This window comes from Colius striatus, chromosome 22 (genome assembly GCF_028858725.1).
Source record: "Colius striatus isolate bColStr4 chromosome 22, bColStr4.1.hap1, whole genome shotgun sequence".
NCBI lineage: Eukaryota > Metazoa > Chordata > Aves > Coliiformes > Coliidae > Colius > Colius striatus.
In genome coordinates, this window is record NC_084780.1 from 6,082,926 (window position 1) to 6,107,587 (window position 24,662).

The following is a 24,662-nucleotide window of genomic DNA, read 5'->3' on the forward strand; positions in this document are numbered from 1 at the left end:
CCTGCTACAGCAGGTTCCCCTGGCTCAGGGGGCACAGGAACGTGTCCAGGTGGGGCTGGAAACCTCCTGAGAAGGAGCCTCCACACCCTCCCTGGGCAGCCTGGGCCAGGGCTCCCTCACCTCAGCACCAAAGCAGCTTTTCCTTGTGTTTAAGCAGAACTTTAGCTGACGTCCATCACCTCTTGTCCTGTCACTTGAGACAACAGAACAAAGCATCTCTCCATCCTCCTGACTCCCACCCTTTAGGTGCTGATCAGGGCCGACGAGGTTCCCCACTCAGGCTTCTCTTCCCCAGCCTGAACAGCCCCAGGTCCCGCAGCCTTTCCTCCTCAGGCACGTGTCCCAGTCCCCTCAGCATCTTGCTAGCCCTAAATGATGTCATGAGGGGATCGGGCCCGGGAAGTGCCCTGAGGGGCGCAGAGTCGTTGTGAGGGGCATAGAACCAGCCGAGGGCCCCCCTCTAAACCTGGGGAGCGCTGCCCGCGCTCGCTGGTGAGTTCCAACCCCTTCCCGTCAGCACTGCCCGCGCTCGGGACGGGGTCGGGACGACGCCCGGGCCGGCGCCACAGGACGGGGGCGGCGGCCGCGCCCCGGCCGAGCCCTGCCCGCGGCGGAAGTGACGCTCCAATCACAGCCGCGCGCTCCCTCCGCCGCCGCCGCCGCGAACAAAAGGGATTTTCAGCGCCGGCCCCGCCCTCCTCTCCCCGCCCGCGCCCTCTGATTGGCTGCCGCGGCCACCGCCGCCCGGCCCACGCCTCCGCCCCGCCTCCCCCTCTGCGGATTGGTTGGCGGGCGCTCCCGGCGGCGGCTCTGATTGGTGGCCGCGCCGTCCCTCAGCAGGCGGGCGCGAAGGGGTGGGGCGGCTGGATGGGGAGCGGAGCGGCGCGGTAGCGGCGGCGGCGGCGGCGGCCCGGACAGGTCGGTGGGGCGGGCAGGGGACGTGGGTCCCGGTACGGCGGCGGTGGCGGTGGGACTCGTCTCCGTGCGGCCGGGCGCAGAGCGGCGTGGCGGTGGCCCGGCGGGTGGGCCGCGGCAGGTGCGGGGTGACCCATCCCGCGGGGGCTGAGAGGGGCGGTGGCGGGGCCGAGCCGAGCCCCGCTGCGGGCGTGGGCGGTCGCGGCCGGGACCTGGGCGGGCGGAGGCGGGGAGGGGGTGAGGGCGTTACCGGGGGGCGCGGAGGCCGTGAGGACAGTGGAGGCCGGGGGGCGTTACCGGGAGGTTGGCGTCGCCGCGGCCGTCGCTGCCCGGAGCCGGGCCGGGCCTGACGGGTGGGTGCTGCGGCGGGGTGAGGGACAACGAAAGGCAGAGTGGGTTGCTGCCCCCCGAGCCCGTCCCGGGACCCGCGTCCTTGCCTCGCAGCGGCCCCGGGAGCAGGAGGTCGGGGGGCCGCGCCACTCCTGCTGCGGCCCGGCAGCTGCCATGGGCTCCGGTGTTTCCCTTTGTTCGCTGCACCGGCCCGTGGCAGCTCGGGAGTGACCGACCGAGCCCGGCCCCTGCCCTCCGCCGCTCATCCCGAGGCGGCCGGTGCAGTCGCCCCCGGGCAGCGTCTTCCCTCCCGCTGTGTGTGAGCTCCGTGGCCCGGAGTGACCCGAGTGTTCGCACCGTTCCTGAGCACCGACGGGCCCCCGCGGTTGCGGTGGGAGTGATCGGGGCGGGACGGGGCTGGGCGCTGGCGGCTTGTGTCCCGCTGCTCGGGGATGCGCTGGGCTTCCCCGCAGCTCGGCTGCCCTCGGGGGACACGGTGCGGGTGAAGGTCAGGGCAGACGGGTGATAATTTGAAATTTCGGTTGTCATTCAAGGGCTTGAGCATGAATTTTGTGTGTTTGCTTCATCCGAAGTAGTATTTCAGGAAGCAACATTACGAGTGGGAGTCTCTGGGGTGGTGTTGTTTCTCCTTTTAGTTCTAAGATACAGGTTTGGGGCATTTAAACACTGCTTATTTTAACCCAAATCTCTACAGTTCTGATGCAATGGCCAGTAGCACTGTGGATGCACAATTATAAAGTGTATGTTAGCTTTTTATTATATAAACATGTCATGTAATTATTTTAACAACTCAAACATCACGCTGTGTGCGCAGCAGCGTCTTCAGAAACTCGTCCATCAGGAGTTTTCAAAGCAGTCATTTAGGTTCTGATGTGAGTGTGATTGCATGACTGCCCGTGCAGGCTCCTGGAAAATACCAGGTCCTCTTCAGGGACAGGGAGGGAAAAAAAATGAAGCTGATTCAGGGTTATAGACATAGAGGCATTGCTGTACTGGTGTAGCTCTAACTGTGGCTTGTGAAAGGAAAAACCCTCTTTTAGAGGAAAAAAGGAATGATGAGCTATGTTGCTGATGATCCTGGCTTTTGAAAGTGGAAGAGTTTTGAGTCAGAGTCTCACAGGGTGTCTTGAAGCTTCCACTTGACAAACTCCTGTTTCCGTGCCTTGGGCAGGGTGCTCTGGCTGCTCTCAGGTTAGTGCCCGCTGTGCAGGGAGCTGAGCCTTGCCTGAAGTTCTCTTGTGCTGCTAAGACTGGTGAACTTGGTTCATATATATATGTGAGCCCAAGCAAAGTGTAATCTCTGATAGTTTCATAGTCATCGTAGCGTGATTCAGGGCGCGGAGGAGCTGCCACGGTCAAGAAGCTTATCTCTCTAGCTCCTGAAGTGCTACATGCCAAAGATAACTTACCCTGCTTTGTTAGCTTGCATGCTTGTGTGTATTCTTAAACTGGACTTGATGTTTATTTTAAGCTAGAAAGTTATTTCCCAATATTTAACAGCTTTATGTCTTTCAAGGTCTGCTGAGGAGACCCTTTAATGGTGCATAGCATAGCTGAAAGGAAGCTTACCTTTAGGCAAGCAGTGATTATCTTTGTTTATGCTCCAAACCCTCACTTATTGTCCAAAAATGGTGGTGTATCTCAGACTGAGGGAAAATATTTACACCATCAGTCTAAATAATGAGGTCCTTGCGGTTTGTGATCTCTATGATTGGGGTTGTATTTCACTGAGTGTTAAGGGGCAATATACCTCTTTATTTCTGTATCTTGTTTCTGGTGCTGTTGAACTCTCTTGGTTAAAGGTAAGAGTAGGTCAGGCTCACCAGCTGAGTACAGATCTGCTTGGCAGAACGAGGCTGTTTGTAAGGGGTAGAAGTGGGTAATTGAGTAAGGTTGGTGTGATCTTTTACTAAAAAGTGGGATGAGAGAAGGCACAGGGATGTGTAACAGGAAAGCAGGCTTGGAAAGGTCAGCTCAGGAGCCTGTGATGCTGAAGGGCTGGGAAGGGATTTGGACAGAGGAAGAGCTCAAATATGTGCCTGTTAGTTGTTTGATCCAGAGGTGCATTTTTTAGCTCCCTAGTATTGAGTGGCCTTAAAAAGGAGTGCTTGGGATTGTTACACATTCCACATCTCAGGTATCTTCCAGGTGTGCTCTAAAGCATGAAGAAGTTCCCTGTAAATCAGTGCAGAACACAAGTGCAATTCAGTGAGGTTTTTTTAGGGCAGTGACTTTGTTTGTAGGCTGTTGCCTCGGCAGCGTGGGATAAGCTGTGCAAACAGAACAGGTAAAGGTCTTGTGTAGCAGCAGGTGGCACACAAGGAACCTGTGGCTATATCAATCACAAACCTTCAATGTTGTTATTGTTTCAATGATTGCTGTGCAAACTGGCTCCTGGTCTTGATTTCTGTCAGTATTTTTACCTGTATATTTTAAGACAGGGCTTGTTTGTGTTATTAAGCTGATTAAAGACTATGGCTATGGAGGCATGTTAAGAATAGCATGGCTTATTCCTCTAGCTCTCTGAAGTACAAATCACAATGGGAGTCTTCAGAATATAGAATAGAAACGATTAGAATATAGAATAGAAACGATTACTGCCCAGACTTAACACCTCTGAAATGCCAAACTGTGGCTGGTAGCTGCCCTGGCATTAGGAGCATGCTGTTGGGTAGCTGATGGAAAGATGCAGCTGCACACTTCCACCTTGTCTTTTATTAAGAGAAGAGCATAGACACAGCCACACTGAAAGTCCATCTTCCAAACTGAGTGTTCTGGGGTAACAGAGCTTTGTTCTAAGATCTCCATGAAAACTTCTTTTAGTTCTGGCTTGTAATGCCACAAAACTCAATTGTTGCTATTTCCCATCAGTGCTAATTCAGTCTTAGCACCTGTGAATTTAGTCTGAGCAAGGACTGAGATTGCTTTGACATGAGGCCCTGCATGTCCCAAGCCAGACATCCAGATGTTCCAGGTCTAAAGCCTGCCCAGGGAAATGGTGCAGGAAGTGGTGCCGAAGTACTTCAGGCTGAAGCACCAACATAACCATGGTAAATGCTAAAGGCTGAAACCAGGCCCCCTGTTTTCTCACCCTGTATGTCTACTTATTTATGGTTTAGCATTAATTTTGCTGCTTCTATTGCACTCTCTCCCTATTCACATAAGACAGACAAGTTGTAAATCCCACTCCTTCCACACACACTCAGCTAGCCAGGCTGCATGTGGCAACGGAACCATCAGCAGATGGATCCAAAGCTGGGGGAGATGGTCAGGTTCACATCCTGGACAACTCTGTAAAGGTGTATAGGCTGATCTGAAAATGTAGCTCTTGCTAAGCAGTGACCAGCACTGCCCTGGTCTGCTGAAATGGGATTTGAATCAATGTAGTGAGCTTCCTGACACTTGTCAAGTCTGGATCAGGCATTTTTGAAATCATGACAGATATTAATGGGTTTGCCAAACACTCTGCTCTTGTATTTTCCCCTTGAACATATGTTACTGCTTCTGCACTGGGGAACATCAATGCAATGCTGACAGATCTGTGCTGTCCAGTTAAGTTGGGTTTGGAGCAGCTGCAGTACCCCATACAGTCACAGTCGCTTCCATTGACATTTCCTTGAGCAACCCATGCTCGTGGGAGGGAGAGCCAGAAAAATGTGTAAGAAACATTGCTGCTTAATGAAATCTCATGTAAAATGCTCCATGAAGCAAGGATGTGACTGCATGACAAACTTGCCTGCTTGACAGAGAGGGGCACAAAGCATATTTCTGCTTTCTCTTGCTGTGTGAAAGGCTACCTGCTCCTCTAGAGGCAGAACTTTCTGTTCCCAGCAACTGGAAAACTGCTTTGGCATAAACAAGACAGAACTTGCATTGATGTGTAATTCTCCAAGGCACAGTTATGCAAATTGGTAGCAGTGACTTCAGAAAAATTAGAGTTTCAGTTGAGTGTTGTGGCTGGATAGACTTCTCTAGTAAAGGTTAAGTTAACCCTTTGTGACTTGCCAGTAAAGTGGAGTTTGATATCTCCAAGTAGCTTCACGCTGCGGTAGCGTTTTCTGGTTGGTGCAGAGTGCTGAAAGATGGATGTGGCTTGGACTCAGAAAAGTATATTTGCTGCTCAAAACATAAGATTCTATCAAACTGGGATGTTTACATCAGAGCCAAAGATTTAGCCCATGAAATGATTTCCATTGTTAACAAAATAGTGTAATAGAAAGGCTTATTACTGGGCAACATGAAGTGTGTCAGCAGCAGTGCAGGGGGGAAGGCTTGGGTTTATTTGGACGTGCAGTTCAGATGAAGGATCTTTGTTCTTATGTGGGCAGTAAAATTCTGTTTAATAAATGATGGTGATATAGTAATTAAATGTGTGTTTTTTGAAGCATTGATTTGTGTAAAGTGGTTTGGAGGCTTGTTCCATTAGGAATGCATAATGGCATTCTGAGAGCTGAAATGTTGGCTTTGCCGTCAAGTTTGTGGCAGTGGCCCAGTTTGGACTGCATTCATCACAGCTCTTCAGGCTCCTTTCAGTGATGTTTGCAGCTGTGTGAGCCAGATGTGTAATTTACAGTAGTATGGCTTTTAAATATCCATATTTTTCCCTCTTCTGTTAACTTTGACTACATCTTGGGGAATATTAGGCTGTCACATTAGCCCATCCATTCTGCCCACGCCATCGAGGGGCTGTGTATGTTCATGACTCATTGGGAAAAGGTGAAAAATGCATCTTCTGCATCTGCTGTTGGAAGTTCAAGACCAAATGTTCACCCTGTGGATTGTCTCCTTCCACCCCAGGGCGATTTGCAGTCCAAAAATCTGGAAACTGAAGTTAAATGGAGATGATGTGTCATAACTTAGAACAGTGATTTTAATACCTGCTAAACTATGTTCCTTTTTTTTTTTCAGGTTTTCAGGATGAATCTGGAAAAACTCAGCAAACCAGAACTACTGACACTGTTTAGCATTCTTGAGGGAGAATTAGAAGCAAGAGATCTTGTCATAGAAGCCTTAAAGGTATGTTGTAAGTACCATGATAAGAAACAAAACCACAGCAGTACTGCTATAGGTTATGCAAAGAGCTTGCATCCAAGGTGAAGTTCAGAGACAAAGATTTATTACTGCTTCAGAATCCCATCTTAATATCAGTACTATTAGATAGTAAATGCTGTATATCATTCTGCTTCTTGGGATTCATTGTTGAAAGCTGGCTGCAAGAAGGATTTCAGTGTTGAAATACAGTGTTATGTGTGTGCTTTCATCCTTTCTGATAAAGAACCAAGTCTTTCTGCTGTTGTGAGAATTGGAAAAAGTCTCAGTCTTCCTTTGTTAGCCTTTTTCTCCTTCAGTAAGGAAGGCTTCTTAAAGCAGAAACTCTTCTCACCAGGAAGAATCACAAATTAGTCTTTTAACAATAATAACTGACCTGTCACTGCTCATTATGCTTAAGAGGAATGGCAGTTGCAAGCCTAAGAGCAGGGGCTTGGTTTCCTAGCAAATGTTTCTGTAGCTTGATTCCAAATAAAAACATCCTTTGGAGGATGGAGGGAGATCCTCTTCCAAAACAGTCAGGATCCTTATGTGTCTGTTGTTAATTGGTTTTGTATTTAGACAGTCTTTTTATTTTGGAGGAATATTGTTACCCTCAAAACTGTCAATGGAGTGGAAGGTTTGGCTCCACTCTTGGAACAGACTTGCAAATTCCCTGTCTTGAGATCAATCTTGTGTGTGGTCAGAATGTGTTACCAAAAACAAGCATCACTGTAATATTGGAGTGTGAAATGCATCTGGTGGAGCACAGATAGACCGTTGGGAAGGGATGCAGCAGCTCCATTCCAAAGGCTTTTTATCATGTACCTTTTTAGAGCATAAAGCAATTATCTTCTCTATTGAAATTTAACCTGCAGTTCCCTCTTACATGAGGAGATTAATACAGTTAGAATACCCTTTGACCTAATTTGTAAAGTACTCATAACTGAGAAGAAATCAAATGAAATTGTGACCTGTGCTTGATAACTATATAATATAAAGTACCAGTCTCATCAAAGGTTGGTGCTGTGCTCCCCTTCTTCAGTCAGGGCAGTGTTTTGCCTTCAGAATGTGAAGAAAGCTGAAGGTAGCAGGAAAGGGCAGTTAAAGCTTGGAATGGGAGCTGGCTCTGGCTGCCTGTGGCACTGCCCTCCTGCATGTGACCTCAGGGGAAGGCAAAACCCCTCCAAAACTGGCCCATGCCCACAGCAAATGGTGAGGTGCTGGAAGTCTCCGGCTGTGCTGTTGTTCAGGGCCAAAAATGGAGCTCGGTAAAGTGCAGCTTCCTGCTGGCAGAGGCTGCCTGGCCCTTCTGAGATGTGGATGGAAAAAAAAAAAAGCCATGTAATTACTTAATCTGGTGGCTGGGCAGAGTTTCAGAAGCAAAGAACTCCCAGCTTTGCTTTGTCCATTATTTGGAATACACAGGCAGAGAAACTCTGGCTTTACTGTGCTTTTTGTTTACTGATAGTAACTGTGGTAACAACTTGACAGTGCTGCACCAGCTGAGTTAGTTTTGTTGTGTGTGACTAATTAAAGGAAAACTCACCTTGCTAGTCTGTTTAATCACTTTTTGATACATATAAAAATGCCTTCTAAGACTGAAGTTAAGGTTGAAGCTCTGAGAACTTGCAGGCGTTGGACAAATTGAACTGTAACTTAGAGTCCAAACATACCTTGGTTTGTAAACTTGTGATTTGGTCATAGTGCAGTCTGCAATAATTGATATTCCTGCATGCTTAGAGAAAAACATTTAGCATCTGGCATTTAGCAGAGAGAATCCAGGCATGCAGATGACAAAGCCTAAAATAGTTTTCTTCTCCCTCTTGGTATCAGGCTACTTGTTGTCTGGCACTGGCTCTGTTTCTCAGTGTCAAAATGGAGCTGCTGAGCCTGGCTTTCCAGAGACCACTTGCTTAACTTGCTCTTTCACTTTCCTCCCTCCTCTTTACCTCTCCTCTCCAAATCTTTACCCTTTCTTTCTTGCTACATTCTCCCTGGGGCTGTCTCTGCATCTTGCTTGGAGGCAGCATCCCTCCCCTGCATGCTGAGATAAAAGGGTTAACTCCTGAGGTCTATTTGCCTGGTGCTCAGATTCATAGAATAAAAAGCAGTTGTTAGGTCACCTCTAACTGATGCCTCTGGCATATTGTGACTTGCCCTTGCTGACTCCTCTCCTCTGTTTTTTCCTGTGGCTTGCTTTTTTCTTGTGCATTGTTTTTGAGTGGTGGGTGTTTATGATGGGGACCATCATCTCTCCCCGTGCTCTTGCAGTGAGCCTGGACTTGGCTCTCCACATCCATTTCAAATGGCAATGTTCCTTCTATTCAAACACGAGCTACTGGTATAAGGGATTAAGTGAACAAATTTACTGTATTAAAATACTCTTTCCCAGTGTTTCAGTTGGCTTCCTGTACTTTAAACCCTCATAGGAAACAAAATGGTTTTGGATTTTTTGTTGCCTGAAAGCAGCTTCCTGTCCACTGCATAAATCTCAGTGTTCTGCTTGGAACAGACCTTCAGTCTCACTTCTTATTGTGCTTCTTCCTCTGCCACCTGATCTCGGTGGATCAGCTGCAGCAGGGGGATTGAACTAGATGATCTTGAGAGGTCCTTTCCAACCCCTACCATTGTGTGACTCTTTTGCTGTAGTAAGAATCGTATTTAAGTCATCCAAAAAAAATCCAGATGCTGTCAGAGAGTTGCATAATACTGTGGGTTAGATTCTCAGTGCTTGGTGGCGTGTAGGAAGGATTGCATGCATGAGCCACAGGTTAGTCTTCATTTTAAAATAGCACACCATGCCTGGAAACAGTTCAAGAGTTAAATGAGTCTCTCTCAGTGTGTTAGAGCACTTTGTTCCCTGCCTCCTGTTCTTTAACTGAGAATTTTCCATACCTTAGAAATGAAGTTCTGTTTACTTTCAGACAACAGGAAACAGCTTTTTGGCTTATTCTTTTATGTTACTAAAGCCTTAGGCAGTTTACACTGGAATAGAAACTATCTATTTTGTGTTAATGACTAGGAGCTGGTAATTCATTGCTTTGCTTCTGAATTCAGTGATTCACTCTATAAGGCAGTATTAAAGCATTGCAAAATTAAGGGTTCCTTTGTCAGTGGATTTAGAAATGAAATCTATGGTGCAGTTTCAAAAACTAAGTCTACCTCTTGTTTAAATAACCAAAAAAGTCCAGTAATATAAACCCTTCTTGCACATGCAGCTACCTTTTTCACTGATGGGGCATAATGGGCTTTTGCACCACTTAGAAAGCAGCTTAGAGGTAGCAGTGTTCTGTCCTGCTGGAGTGCAGGCTTTTCTTACAGCTTTTCTTGGGGGCTGTTTTGTTTCTTTCTTGCTGGAAGCAGCAGGAGCAGAGAGGTGTGGCAATGGCTTTCATGCTGGAACTGCTCCAGCTCTTAATTTCAGGTGTTGTCAGACTCCCTGTGTTAATGGTGACCAGAGTGCAGTTGCTGAGCACAGTCTTGTCCCCAGACCATCACCACAGTGTGCTGGGGGCTGTGTGTGACCAAGCTCATTCTGGAACTTGGACTATCTGCACTATGGACCAGAAATTCCCAGGGCAAGAAGTGGCAGTTTTGTGCCTCTTGATGTTTGCCAAGAAAATTTCTTGCATTTTTCAAAGCTGATATCAGGTCTTATGTGGGCAAATCTGAGTAGCTCCAGTTAATCTGGTTTGTTCACTTGATCTAATGATGGCAGTTAAGACAGATACTGTATTTGAGCTGTGTGGCTCTCTGCTAGGCATTGCTGCAGAGCTGGAGCTAAAGGAAGGCTCAGAGTCCCACTCCAGCACTTTGACATTTATTTTTGTGCAAAGCAAGTTGTCCCCACCCCCATTTCCCTTCACTCTCTCAGCCATTGCTGTGACCTCAGCTTGTCTTTATTCCCAATATCTGTCTCTAGGGAGAGAAGCTAATAAGGAAGTTCAAGGCAGTAAGAAGCTATTTAAAGATTATAGCACTCTCTGCAACATAAAGGAGGAACTTCTGTGCAAACTCTGACTGGAGGATTGCAGTAGCTGCAGTTAATTAATAGTGTTTGTGTTGTGCTGAAGGTGACAACCTAAAATCTAAAATTACATAGAAGAGTAATATTCTACTTGAGTGTCCAAAAAAATACTTGAAGCAAGTCTTGGAAATACCCTGTTTGATGTTCCAATAAAACAAGTCATAAAGATTATTGAAGGCAGAAAGAAAATGCTGTCATCTGAACAAGATTGCACTAAAAGGAGATGGGTTATTTTTTAAAAGAGATATAAATAGGTTGTGGGAAACATCCATCCCAAAACAGTCTAGAAATCCCAATAGGAAACTGGCTTTTCCCTAGCAAAGGGAAGCCTTTGCTTTGCCTGCCTGCACAGGAAACATCTCTCTGGTTGTGTCACATAAGTGCTCCATAAAATCACAATTATCTCTCCTCAAAGAGACCAGCAGTGGCCAATTACCTTAACCTGAGCTAAAAGACAACCAGTTCCAAGTGGTAACTGATACTCTCTCTGCATGTGCCCAATTCTCCTATCAGGTTTGTTTTTAAGGGTAGCCAATGTGCATAGCTGCTTCCCTTTCTGTAAGAGCAGCTCAGGCTTAAATCTTATCTTTTTTCCCTGTCAAGGGAAAGCAATTTAATAGTCTTCAAAACTGCCAAACAGTCCATTTAGTTGCTTTTGGAGTTTGAATGTTTTGATAGGAAATTCAGAAGCCTGCATATTTGAAGTGGTACAGGTAGTGGTACTAAAGATGAAGATCTTCTAAGTTGCAGAAGAGTGCATCTTCTTTCAAAGCACAGTTGATCTTGAGGGAAGTGTGTGTGTCATCTCTGGTTTTCCAGATGAAGCTTTCCACTCTGAAGTTAGCAATGCTTTCTGTAACCTTATTTCCTTGATTTCCTATGGATTCCTGTGCTTTAAGAGGTTGGTGTTAGGGTCTGATGTCTGAGTTGATTTTTTTAGGGCTCAGTAGTAGGTTATTTCAAGTCAGTTGGAACACTGCAGGATGTACAAGAGGTGTAGGTTGTTTGGGGTGACCTGTTTAAAGGCTCTTCCTAGTCTAGGCAACTTTTAATGAAGTGTTTTTGCTCTGCTGGCTACTTAAAGAAGAATAGCTGGACTTCAGAAAGCTGTTAATGTTATGATAGTCTCATCTGTTTGTTTTGCTAGTTCAGGGAAATACTTAATTGCTCAAAGTAACAAGGAAGAACTCCTTGTTCTTTCCCAGACAGGAAATAAACCACCCTACTAAATTCAGCAGAGTTCAGAGCCTGCTGCTGCCAGGATTAGAGTTAAAACATGGCTTTTGTTACACCTTCACTATGGCAAAAAACATCAGAGGTTGTAGGTAGTTGGTGTGACCTCAGTCTCGGTTCTTTGAGCTTTTATTAGCAAGAACTTGCACAGAAGTAAACTTTCCAAGCATCCCCCCATGGTTTGCTGACACTGCAGTCTCCTGCTGAAGGGTTTCTCCCATGTGTGGCTGTGAGTGACAGGTTCCCAAATGGGTTGGGTTTGAGGAAAAGCAATTCATCCATCAAAGCAGTTAGGCCAGCTGGTTGAATATCCCAATTTCCAGGCTTTTAGTGCTGGAGTCAAGTAGAAATTCCCCACACACACACGGTTTATGGTGAGGCTTGGTTGAGTCATTACAAAAATTCTTCAGAGCAACTGAAGATTCCCTCCCCCCAGAAAGAAAACAAAAGCTTGTAGCTTTTCCTGTGATTCATGAAAGCAGGGGTGGCTCATTATCCGGGCCTGCCCTCCCATTTCCAGGGCTGATCTTTTCCTTCCTCTTTTCATTTTCTTTGTGTAAAGTTAGAACAATATCTTAAGCTCTGATCAGAGGTACCCGCTGTTCCTAGTGGATGTTGCTGATAAAGAGGGAGAGGCATTTGTAAGAGTGAGCTGTTCCTCTGAATTTGTTTACTGCAGGGGTTATACAGCTCCAAACCAGTATCATAGGGTGAATGTCCTAAATTTGGTTTGGTCACAGAGGAAGTATGGCAAGGGAAGTATTTTGGTGTGGGTTTTTAGTGCCTGGTGTCAAAATGATGCATGCACTTCCCCCCACTGAGAGTTAAGCACATGCTTACATCTTATGGGCAGGAGCAGCAAACTTCATCAGTTCTTTGATTAAAGCAAAGCTTGATTGTCTGTGAGTCCTCTGACCTATAGAGCTCAGTGACAGCAGTCTGCTTTTCTGTTTCAGTGTAACTGTACCAGCTGCTGTGTGGGGTGATGTCCAGAGCATCCCTATTGCTCCTGCGTGTTTGAGGGAAGCATTTGCATCTTCAGTACTGTTTACTAAGACATCAGGAAACAGCCATTGCAGTAAATGCTGGCTTCCAAGTTGGTTTTGCATCTTAGTCAGGTGAAGTCTTTCCTATCTAAAAGATGTCCTCAAGCAATCCCATGGGGAATGGGCAGCAGTTTGCCATGGGTAATTTGCTGTCGTTAGCTGACAGGGCTTCTGAAGAAGCACGTGGTGAGGTTGGCACAGTTTCACTCAGTATTCAAAGCAGCTAGCTTGTTTTCCACCTCACAACAGCTGAATGCCATTTCACAGCATCAGCAGAGCTGGGGCTTTATGGAGCTTGTGCCAAGAACCAACTCTGAAAAGCTACTGTGTTTAGTTTGCACTGGTTTACTTTCTGGTTATGCTCGTGAGGATGCCCAGATGTGAACAGTGCACACACACAAAGCAAAAGCACACCTGGTAACGTGCAGGCAGGGTTTCTTTGCATGACAGATAGATAATATTGCATTATCTATGACATTTTGCCTTATTTTTTATAACTTTGCAGTAGCCATTCAGTAGGATTAAAGCTATTGCCATCCTAACAAACAGATTTCCATCTGGAAAGGCTGATTTTAAACACTGTGTAAAGTGTAAAGCCTAGAAGGTGTGAGTTTGCTTCATTCTTACATGCCACCAAAAGAAAACCAGTCATTCCCGTCTTGCTTTTTGAGCAGCTAAACTTTGTTTAGTCTGGGTGAGAATATCAAGGATTTTATTAGCAATTAATAGTTCCAGGCTATTGCAAGAGTAAAACTCTTTAGTTGCTCAACATGAAATTCTTTGATGGTGACATGTCAAGACAACCACATAACTGCCCTTCTGTAAATGATTAAATGAGCAAGAATTTACATTCACCTCCTTTCCTTTCAGACAGTTGTGGAGTGGAAGTCATGGACATAGATAGCAGGGAGCTGTGGTATGAGGATGTTGGCAGACTGAATATAGTCTGGAGATGCTGTTTTTAAGCAGCACTGTCCTTTGATTCTAGTGTGTGGCCATTTAATTAAAAGACATTGTTCAACTGGTGAGACAGTGAGAAATCAATCAAGTAGATGCTTTGTATAACCTCCCCCTACACACACACTTGTTTCTGGCTGTTTGTCCCCCTGTTACTGGCCTGATCAGAAATGGCAAGGTCCCCATGGGCTTTGGAGGTCTCACAGGCAGCATGGATGGCACTGCTGTTTGACAGGTAGCTCTCTGAACTGCTCTGCCTCATGAACTACTGTCTCTTGCTTGTCTTTTAAGGCAAGGAGCCTTCAAATGACACACTTGTGCTGCTTTCCTGTCTGAATACTTTTCTTAGACCAGATAGAAGGATATGAATCAAACTGTGTTAAGATGTCCCTATCTCTAAGTTGAAAACTGGGCAAGAGGAGTATTACCTACAAACACTTTCTCCTTTAGCCAGTTTGCATCTTGATATACTTTAACTAGAAACTGCTTGTGTTGCAGGCCCAACACAGAGACACGTTCCTTGAAGAACGCTATGGGAAGTACAACATCAGTGATCCATTGATGGCTTTGCAAAGAGACTTTGAGACCCTGAAGGAGGGAAATCATGGTGAAAAGCAACCAGTTTGCTCCAATCCCTTATCTATTTTGAAAGTGGTGATGAAACACTGCAAGAATATGCAGGAGAGAATGTTATCTCAACTAGCTGCTGCAGAAAGCAGGCACAGAAAGGTAAGTTTTGCTTCAGATGTGCTGTGCAGGAGTCAGCAGTTGCATTTTGGTGCTATGTTACCTCAAGCAAAAACAGTTCAATGCCTTGAGTTTTGGTAACTGAAAAGGCTCTACACCTTTGCCCAAACTTTTCCCTCAGTACAGTGCAGCTGGGGAGGGTGTGAATTGTCATACCAACATTTCAAATATGTTTTTTGTTAGAACACACAACAATGGAACCAGTTTGTACCCAGCTGGGAGGTACAGTGCTTACCAAAAGGTAAGCAAAGATTTCTGGAAGCTTGAGTTCTCAGCAGACATATCACTGTTCTGCTTGTGTCTTGGTCTCAGAGACCAAGAGCTGCAGCCAGGTACTTATGGGAGTGCACCTCCTTGTGTTTTCCTAAGAGTATGGCATGACCAAAACTATTTTTCATGCTATTTGGCCTCTTTAATAAAGCACTTCTTATTCTTCATATGCAACTTTATGTATGGACACCAGTGAAGTGCTTGGCCCATGTTGTCACCCTGTGCTCCCCCAGAGATTTGCTCCTTGCCATGCTGTAGTTTACTAGAGGAGCATAAAGCTTCACACAACTCTGAAAGAAACAGTCCACTGAGCTCTGCTTCTTGGAGTCTTGCTGCAACATATTCTCTGTGTGCAACTAGTTGTTTACATGTTTGTTTTGTCCTGCAGTAAATTTAAACAAGTCAAAATGATGAAGTATTTGTCCCTGCCATGTAGTCAAGGCAGAATAACTGCCCAAGAGCACCTCATTGGAATCTGTGCATGGGAGGAGCTCTCTGTCACATCCCTGCAGTCATACCTGCATTGCAGCTCTGCATCTTCACCTCTTCACATACTGCTTTTCTATCTGAAATAGCTGGGGTTTCAGCAGTGGCAGACTGTGAGGCAGTGCCATTGCTCTGGTGTCTCAAAGCCATCTTTGACAAAGTCAGATCTAGGTGTTTGTTTGGCCAGTGCCTGTGCTTGGCCCAATGGCATCCTGTGGTTTTGAAGTTGAAGCACATCTTAATGAGCAGGTCCACAATTGACCCCTTTCCCTCATTGCTCATCAGAATGTGGGCTAAAATGTATTTTCCCATCATCTGTTTTGGTGGGAATAAGACAGAGCAAGTTCTTTCCAATCAGTGAATGATTTGAAGTGTTTCTGTTGCAGAAACCTCCCAATGACATAAGCAACCAGTAACAGCATGGCTGCATGTTATCACTTCTGAGCCAAGGATCTAGCTAAGCCATGCTGTCACAATCAGGTGTCCTTCCCCTTCCCATTCCATCCTCCCTGTCTCATTCAGCTTCCTGGTGTACTTAAATATCTTTAAGCATTGTTTGGAAGCTTAAATTTCAGGAAGAGTGATTTGCTGCTGAATTTATGGTGAGCATGGGTTGGGAGAGCCTGGAGTGTTGGTGCTGAGGCACAACAGAGCCTCCTGGGAAGTTTGTGTTCTGGCTTTTTTTGTTGAGTTAATAGAATTTCAATTACTCTTGTAATTCAGTGTTAAAGCTGAAGGAGCTCCTTAACTGAGTCCTTATGGCAAGCAGTTTCATTTCAAGAGCTCATCTTGTTCTTAAGTGGAAGAACAAATTAATGTTCTTTAGTATAAACTTTGCACTGCAATCCTCAAATCTCCTGTAAGGAACTGGGGGAGAAGCCTGTATGTGAATTACTGCTGACACCATCCTGACAATCACCTTGCAGTGACTGTTAGTGCCTCTGCTCCTGCTGGGGCTCGTGTTAATGGTCCTGCCAGGAGGTTCTGGTGAGGACACTGGACAACCAGGGATGGTGAATGTGAACTTCTCAAGGCTCTTCTGCAGTCTGGGGGAAACACATGTAATTTAGCTATTTAATCATAAAATGAAGAGACATCCAGTGTGAGGTTTTTCTTAACTTCTCAGACTGACTCAAGGACCTGGGGGGGTTGGTGACAGCACCCAAAGATGAGCCAGCAGTGTGCCCAGGGGGGCAAGAGGCAAAGGGTTTGGTCTCTTCTCCTCAGCAATGAATAACAGGACAAGAGGAAACAACCTCAAGTTGCCCCAGGGGAGGTTGAGGTTGGAGCTGAGGCAGAACTGTTTCCCTGAGAGGGGTGTCAGCCCCTGTGCCAGGCTGCCCAGGGAGCTGGGGGAGTGCCCAGCCCTGGAGGGATCCCAAAGGCGTGGAGCTGAGGTGCTGAGGGCTGTGGGTCAGTGCTGGGCAGGGCTGGGACTGCAGCAGCTTCAAGAGCTTTTCCAATTTGGATGCCTGAGGCTGCAGGAGTTGCTTTCTTGTGTCATTTGGCTTTGGACTGTGTGTGAAGGTGCTGATCTCTCCCTGATGTGAGTGTCCCTGGGCACGAACTGAGGAGCTGCTGTTTGTGTGGCAGGTGATCCTGGACCTGGAGGAGGAGCGGCAGCGGCACGCCCAGGACACGGCTGAGGGAGACGATGTCACCTACATGCTGGAGAAGGAAAGGGAGCGGCTCACCCAGCAGGTCAGCCTTGGGAACCTCCCAGCACACAGAAACCCCAGGGCTGCTGGGTGCTGAGCTCAGTAGCCATGGCTAATTGCACCTGGCTGTTGAAAGAGCAGCATGACCGCCCTCCTCTGTAAGGCACTCCCAGCTTTTAGCAAGATTTGGAAAGCAGCCTTTCATTTTTCAAGGTGTTTTGGTATCTGAGCAGAGATAAAAGCTATTAACAAGCAGTGGGTTGCTTTGGAACCTTACTTCAGCCTAAAACCTGAGAGATTCTGCACAACAGGACTGTACTTAAAATGCTAGGGCTCTCTAAAGCTCAGAGTAGGTCACAAAAGATCTCCTTGGGGGGGTTATTCAGAGATGATAACAAATATTTAAGCTACTGTTTGCTGTTACTCGAGCTCTGTAGACTCTGTAGACATAACACATCAGCATTTTAAAGCCTAAATGCCTTTAAAGGGCAAACAAAGTAGTAAATGAGTCGGAAGGAAGCTTTGCTCCGGATCACTTGTTCAGTCAGAGCACAGCAGTCTGAGTGTACATTTCATTACAGCTCTATTGAGTTTCATACATGATAAAACTACTAGTGAGTACTCCATCTGTGCAGCCTGGGTCATACAAGGTTGTCTTGTGGATACCTGGGGCAAGAACCTCTTTCTTGTACAGCCATCTTGTACTGTATCATTTCTCCAAGATGCATGGTAGCTCTGTTTCCTTTTAGAGCATTGTACTTGATTTGCTTTCAGGAGGGTTTGTGGTCCCCTTACAGACACCTTTATTGTTATCTTCCAGTTGGAGTTTGAAAAATCCCAAGTGAAGAAGTTTGAGAAAGAACAGAAGAAGCTGTCAAGCCAGTTGGAGGAGGAAAGGGCACGCCACAAGCAACTGTCTTCCATGCTTGTAGTGGAGTGCAAGAAAGCCACTGCCAAAGCAGCTGAAGAGGGGCAGAAGACAGCAGAATTGAGCTTGAAGTTGGAGAAAGAGAAGAGTAAGGTGAGTAAACTGGAAGAGGAGCTGGCATCCAAGAGGAAGAGGGGCTTACAGATGGAAGCACAAGTAGAAAAGCAGCTGTCAGAATTTGACATTGAAAGAGAACAGCTGAAAGCCAAGCTGAACAGAGAAGAAAACCGTACAAAAGCACTCAAAGAAGAGGTGGAATGTCTGAAGAAAGCCCTGAAAGAGCTGGAGGCTTCTTGCCAGGAGCAGAGTCCTGCTGAGCTTTCACAGCCAAGCCCCTCCATGACATCCAGGGGTGTTGCAACTGACAGTCCCCTAATGAAGTCTGTGTCTTGCCAGACAGAGTGTCTGCTGCAGGCAGAGAGAGCAGCTCCTTCCAGCACAAGCAAAGCTGCAGCCAGTGTGTTCCCCAGCCCTGCTACACCTACTCATTCCTATGCAAAGTCCAATGGTCACTGTGAGGCAGACACGCCGACGGGCAGCGAGCTCCTGCAGGCAAACGCAGCAGAGAGCCAGGTTCCAAAGGAGAGATCTGCCAGTGCAGCCTCAGAAAACACGCTTGAGAATGGAAGTTCTCCTGTAAGAACAGAGTCACCAGTGCATCTGATGGCCCAGCTCCCATCTGGTGGGGTCTCCCTGTCTCCCAGCAGCACAGCTGCCTCCTCTCTCACACCTTCTCCCTGCTCCTCACCGGTTCTGACGAAGCGCCTGGTGGGAGCCTCGGCCAGCAGCCCTGGTTACCAATCCTCCTACCAGGTGGGGATCAATCAGCGTTTCCACGCAGCTCGGCACAAGTTCCAGTCTCAGGCTGAACAGGACCATCAGTCCAGTGGGCTGCAGAGCCCCCCATCAAGGGATTTGTCTCCTACCTTTGCAGACAACTCTGCTGCCAAGCAGTTGGCCCGCAACACGGTCACTCAGGTCCTGTCCAGATTTACCAGCCAGCAGGGACCCATCAAACCCGTCTCTCCCAACAGCTCACCTTTTGGCACGGACTATCGAAACCTGGCAAATGCTGTGAGCCCCAAAAATGAATCTGGTCACTCTCCAAGCCCTGTCAAGGTTTCCAGTCCACTGAGTCCATTATCTCCTGGAATTAAATCACCAACCATTCCGAGAGCAGAAAGAGGGAACCCTCCTCCCATCCCTCCAAAGAAACCCGGCCTCGCTCAGTCACCTGCTGCTGCTGCTCCTCTAAGCAAACCCTCTGCCCAGGCCTCTCTGGGTGCTCCCATGGACATGGCCAGCAGCTGCTCTAACAATGCTGCAGTGTCCAACGGGAAGGACATGGAGATCCTCCTGCCAACCAGCAGCTAGTCTCCAGGAGGTGTGAATGTGACATTCCATGGCTGAGCCCCCTGCAGCTAAGACCCTGTTTTTCCACTCCACGTTATTTATTTCCATAGGAGCAGATTCTGTCTGTATAAAGCATTCAGGATATTTTGGTTTTCCTCCCTTTGTTTTGTTTTTAATAGGTAGGAAAAGGTATTTGTTTATGAAGAAACCTGACCTACAGCTGTACAGTAGCCTCAAGGTGTCTCATGGCAACAGAGGTAACAAGAACCATGATCCACATGGTGGGACCTCACTCAAACTCCAATGGGACTGAAATGCTACCTTTAAATTATGCAGAAATAACCTTTCTTTCCCCCCCCTCCCAGACTTTTTACTCCAGATGAACATTTGATTAAAAAGTGCCTGATCTAAGCCTGCAATATGAATGTGACAAAGGGGAGGAGGGGAGCCCATCTAGCTGCAGGAACCTCGGGGTCCTGAATGTCAAAACCAACGCTGTGGTTGGGGTTTGGGGTTTGTTTCTTCTTTCCATTTGCTAAAACAAGCTAGCAAATGTGTTACAGATCCTGCAAGGTGACCAGCACACCAGTGCAGCCAGTCCCCCTGTGTCCTGTAGGACACAGCTCCTCACTATTTGAAGAAGCACACACTCAAGTTTCATGGGGTAAAACTCAGCCAGAGTGCAATCCAGATTACCTTTCTCTTGGTATTTCTTTGTCCTCTTGTCCTTTTTTGCCTCCCTTTAACACATTCTGCAGAGGTGCCTGTGTGCTTTAAATGCCTAAACCCTACTTTCTGGTGTGTCACCTTGCATTTCCAGGCTCCTCAAGCATTCTACTGTGGTGTGTAGGACTTCTGAGAGAAGGATCTTGTTATTACTTGACAGAGATCTCATTAGTACTTGAAAACCACATCCCTAGTCTGTATGACACAGGTGTTTTTTGCAACACTAACCTGAGATCTACAAACAAAAGCAGTAACTTTGTTCCTCAGCTCTGTCCCTTGTGTGTGGCTGCTCTGGATTTTACCCACTGGTTACCTCTGGCTTTCCTTGGCTGCAGATATGGAACTGAATCATTGCTGTCATGGAGCTGGAGCTGTGTGTGTGTGAGTAGTTTCACACATAACCAAACACACAATGTATCAGGAAAATCTTGCTGTTCTGTCTCAAACAAAGGAAAGGTTGGAATTCATTGAGGTTAAAACCAAAAGACTCTGTGAGGAATTGCTGAAATTGGAGGCAAATCATCTGTGTAAAAAGTGATTTGGGTCCAAGAAGGGGAGAAGCAACTGCTCTCTGTGCAGAAGCAGCACAAGCAGAAGTGGGTGCCCGTGGCTCAGGTCTGAGTCACTGTGGTGAGAAGTCCCAGAGCAGCAGGTTGGGTGCCAGAGGCTGAGATCCCAACCCCCCCAGTTCATCATCTCGTGTTGTGGGTGTGAACTGGTCTTCAGTTCAGAGGCTGGCTGTGCTGCTGGGTGTCAGTGCAGGTGCAGCAGGGGCACACACAGCACAGCTGCCCACTGCCACAGACACTCCTTTGTCATTGATCCATATTTAATGAGACAAAACCCACCCCCCTTCACTGAAGGGGGAGCTGGGAGGATGCACTGAGCTGAGAGGTTCCTCCTGGCTCCCTTTTGGGAGCCATCAGAGCTCCTGTGCTGCTGTTGTGGCTGTTGTCTGAAGTGGCTCAGCTGTTCCCTCTCACAGGTATTGGACTGGAACCAGAGGGTTTTACAGAGCTCTCAGCAGCCTTTTCAGTGGTGGGATGATGTGCTGTTGTCCCTGAGCCCATGGAGTGGGCAGAGGCAGCCCAGAGGGGGATGGGCTGTGACTCTTTTGGAAGCACACCGATGGCTTTTTCACTTTGATACATCAACAGCAGATTTGAGGGGTTTTCTCCCCTTGATGAGTGTAATTGTAAAAACCTGATGGGCAAATGGATTTTGGCCCATGTGTCACTTCCCACTCAAAGGTGAGGCTTTTGTATACACTGCTTTAACATGTTTCTTTGCTTTGACATTAATCTAAGTGGTATTATCCCCTTTATCAATAGCTCTAGAGAGAGAGACTGAGGAGGTCTGTTAGGGAAATGCACTGAGAACTGTTTCTTCTGAACTCTAATATGGGAAGGGAGGGTATGCAGAGGAATGTATTTTTGCTAGTAGCCTGTCTTCTGAGAGAAACTAAGCACAAAGCTGTCCAACCAGATCCAACTAATCCAGTAAACACACTTAGAGTTAGTCTTTAACTGTTGATGTAGATTCTGTGTGGAAGCAACTCAATCTTTCTTCTCTTAACTCCCATCTCTTACCAGCAGAAGTCATTGCAGAGTTTGTCACTGGCTAATGGAGCATCATGAAGTACAAAATGTATACAACTAGTGCTAATGCATTAACACTTGTGAGTTTGTAAAGCCAAATGTACCAAGCTGAAGTCTTTAATCATGGGGGGGGTTTTATAGCTGATGGCATTAAACATGTTAAACAATTCATATTATCAATAAAGGAGTTTATTTTTCAGATGTGCAAATTGCTTAAGGAAGGTGTTTGGAGCCAGGACAGTGTGGGCTGAGGCTGAGGGGCAGGAGCCCTCCTAGGAGGTTGTACCTCAGGGCTCAGGGGCAAAAATGAGGCTCCACACATCCAGTGCAAGTCCCCTGCCAGAGCAGGACCAGCTGGAGCAGGTCACACAGGAACTCATCCAGGTTTTAAAGGGCAGAAGAAAGCAAATTTCCTGGAGCAGTGTGGGCTGGGCTGGAGTGTTCATCCTGCTCCCAGCCCTGAGAGTGCTGGTGATGCCCCTCAGGAGGTTTCCTGGGGCAACTCAGGCTTTTGGGCACTTCTAAGTGAAAACAATTGCCCTAGAAAGTCAAAGCCCTTTGCCCCAGTGTCAGGGTTCTGAGCTGCTCCCCTGTTGGGGGTGTTACACCAATGCCCATCCTGGGCTGGGGAGGGAACTCCCTGTGCCAGGGGGATCCATTTCTCCTGGGAAATGTCTCAGCCTTGGAAGAGCACAGCTCAGCTGTGTCACTGCCTCCCGTCCCAGCCCTGGGAGGGCACTGACCTCTCCATAGCTCATGTGAGCACCCACCGGCCCCCCAGCCCAGCGCCAGGCAGAGCCCCCAGCTGCCCTGACTCCCGGGTACAATCCTCACTACCGACGCGATTTCTTTACATCAGCTCAGCTGAACGTGTTTTGCAGCCACTTGGGAGGAAGCTCTTCGTTCACCTCTTCAGGCTTGATGGCGTTTCAGGGCCGTGCCGTGCCACTGGCCAAACCCCGCAGCCGCCCAGGAACGCTGCTCTGCGCTGAGCCCGCGGCAGCCGGGGCTGAGGCTGCGGCCAGAGCCGGCACCTGGGCTGGGGGACGGGGCCGCGAGAGGGAGCCCTGAGCCCGGGAACCGGCCCCGAGGCACCGGGACGCACCGGGGAGGGGCCGGAGGCAGCGGGAGGGGCCGGGAGGGGCCGGGACTGCTCCCTCCTGCCTGTGTGCGGCCGCTTCGTCCCGAGGCCGCGTTTGCCGGGGAGGGGAGAGCAGGGCTGCGGCTGCCCCTCACACGGCATCCCCCTGGCAGAGCGGCCACGGCTCAGAGCATCCCAGTCACAGCGCATCCCTCATCACACAGCATCCTTCATCACAGCACATCCCTCATCACAGGGCATCCCCCTGGCAGAGCGGCCACGGCTCAGAGCATCCCAGTCACAGGGCATCCCTCATCACACGGCATCCCCCTGGCAGAGCGACCACGGCTCAGAGCATCCCAGTCACAGGGCATCCCTCATCACACAGCATCCTTCATCACAGGGCATCCCCCTGGCAGAGCAGCCATGGCTCAGGGCATCCCTCATCACACGGCATCCCTCATCACACGGCATCCCCCTGGCAGAGCGGCCACGGCTCAGGGCATCCCAGTCACAGGGCATCCTTTACCACACGGCATCCATCATCACAGCGCATCCCTCATCACACGGCATCCCCCTGGCAGAGCAGCCGTGGCTCAGAGCATCCCAGTCACAGCGCATCCCTCATCACACGGCATCCCTCATCACAGGGCATCCCCCTGGCAGAGCAGCCGTGGCTCAGAGCATCCCAGTCACAGGGCATCCCTCATCACTCGGCATCCCTCATCACAGGGCATCCCCCTGGCAGAGCAGCCATGGCTCAGGGCATCCCTGTCACAGGGCATCCCTCATCACAGGGCATCCCCCTGGCAGAGCAGCCATGGCTCAGGGCATCCCTATCACAGGGCATCCCTCATCACACGGCATCCCTCATCACACGGCATCCCCCTCCCAGGGTACCCCTCCCGCAGGGGGTGCCTGGTCACAGCCCATCTCACCAGGAGAGCTGCGGGTTTCCGTCGCTGTCCCACTGCAGCAGCCGTTCCCAGCTCTCTCGGCAGGAGCTGTCTCGCTGCTCCATCCCCAGCAGGAGCTCAGCACCGGAGGAAGGCTCCAGCACCCGTCTGCTGTCCCAAGAAGACATTCCAGGTCCCCACACTCCCTCACTCTCACAGCAAAGGAGTTTTTGCTTGTGGTTAAGGGGAACGTTTTGTGTTCCAGCTGCTGTCCATCACCCCTTGTCCTATTGCTGGATGCTACAGGAAAAAAACCTATTGCCCCATCCTCCTGACACCCACCCTTTAGGTACTTACAAGTGCTGATGAGGTCTCCCTTCAGTCTTCTCCAGGCTGCACAGCTCCAGGTCTCACAGCCTTTACTCACAAGAAAGATGTTCCAAGCCTCTTGTTCTTATCCACTGAGGAAAATGGGTGATGGCTGCCCAGCTGGTCCCGTCAGCACTCTGCTGTCAGAGCAACCACAGATGTGTCAAGAGAAACAGTGACCAAATCAGCTCAGCAAAACCAGTCTGGTGTCCCATCAAGCCAGGAGCTTTGCATTGCTAAATTAATTGGCAACACAGGGGTGGATGCTGAGGGCAGCTGCATGCTCACACCTCCCCCGGGGGCTGCGAGCTCACCCTGCAGGGTCAGGCAGCAGCCCTGATGCCTCAGTGTGTGCTGTAGCTCTAAAGCATCTTATGGCTGAGAAACCCCCAGGTGTGAGCAGAACCCTGGAGCAACCACGGGGCAACAAACTATTGTGGCAGGGAGAGGAACCAGCCAGGGGGTCCTGCAGTGGGGTCTTGGGGGTGCACGGTGCTGGTGAGGCTTTCCCAGGAGGGCAGAATCAGGGTGAGCACATGGAGTTCTTCTGGGAGCATCCCTTGGGAATTGTGGCTGTCTCCCAGATGCTGCAACCTGCAGTTCTACCAGGAGAGAGAGCTTTTGCCTTGGTGTGCATTCCCCCTGGAGCATCAGCCCGGGGCTGTCCCAGCTGCCCTGCCTGTGGCTGTGGTTTATTTGCACAACCCCAGCCCTGGCTCTCCCCCTTTGCAGGGGCTCAAGCAGCCAAAGGCAGCTTCAAGCACTGAGTGTTGTTGTGAAAAGTTTTCATGCTACAGGTTTAGCACAAGCAAACATGCCAAGAAGCTGAGGTCTGCTCACCCCACTCTCCTGCTCTGCTATTTCAGCCTCAGCCACCACTGCTGATAACCCCCAGGCGCCATCCAGACGCCACAGTCACTGCCACGGCCCCGTCACCCCTCAGCTGCCACCCAGGGGCAACAACCCACTGGAGCAGCAGGTTAAAGGGCC

The 24,662-nt window shown here is 48.6% G+C and overlaps 1 protein-coding gene and 1 long non-coding RNA gene across 6 annotated transcripts in view; one reads left to right on the plus strand and one right to left on the minus strand.

The window, feature by feature from the left end:
• Nucleotides 1–833: 833 nt before the first annotated feature.
• On the plus strand, nucleotides 834–21,525 carry CTTNBP2NL (CTTNBP2 N-terminal like). Of its 4 annotated transcripts, none has more exons than XM_062013810.1 (5): nucleotides 834–918; nucleotides 6,175–6,282; nucleotides 14,059–14,289; nucleotides 16,657–16,764; nucleotides 17,542–21,525. In XM_062013810.1, the coding sequence occupies exons 2-5, from the start codon at nucleotides 6,184–6,186 to the stop codon at nucleotides 19,021–19,023; spliced, it is 1,920 nt and encodes a 639-aa protein (XP_061869794.1). In that variant the 5' UTR covers nucleotides 834–918; nucleotides 6,175–6,183; the 3' UTR covers nucleotides 19,024–21,525. The 4 variants fall into 4 exon arrangements, with proteins under 4 accessions (XP_061869794.1, XP_061869797.1, XP_061869795.1 ...); XM_062013813.1 differs by lacking the exon at nucleotides 834–918 and adding an exon at nucleotides 937–1,036; XM_062013811.1 differs by lacking the exon at nucleotides 834–918 and adding an exon at nucleotides 1,190–1,268.
• Nucleotides 21,428–24,662, minus strand: part of LOC133627567 (uncharacterized) — a 31,529-nt gene continuing 28,294 nt past the window's right edge. The window contains exon 4 of one of the 2 annotated variants that reach the window (XR_009820298.1): nucleotides 21,428–23,809. This is a non-coding gene — a long non-coding RNA (uncharacterized LOC133627567). Of the gene's footprint in view, nucleotides 23,813–24,662 lie in introns of both variants that reach the window. The other variant, XR_009820297.1, reaches the window with a different exon arrangement.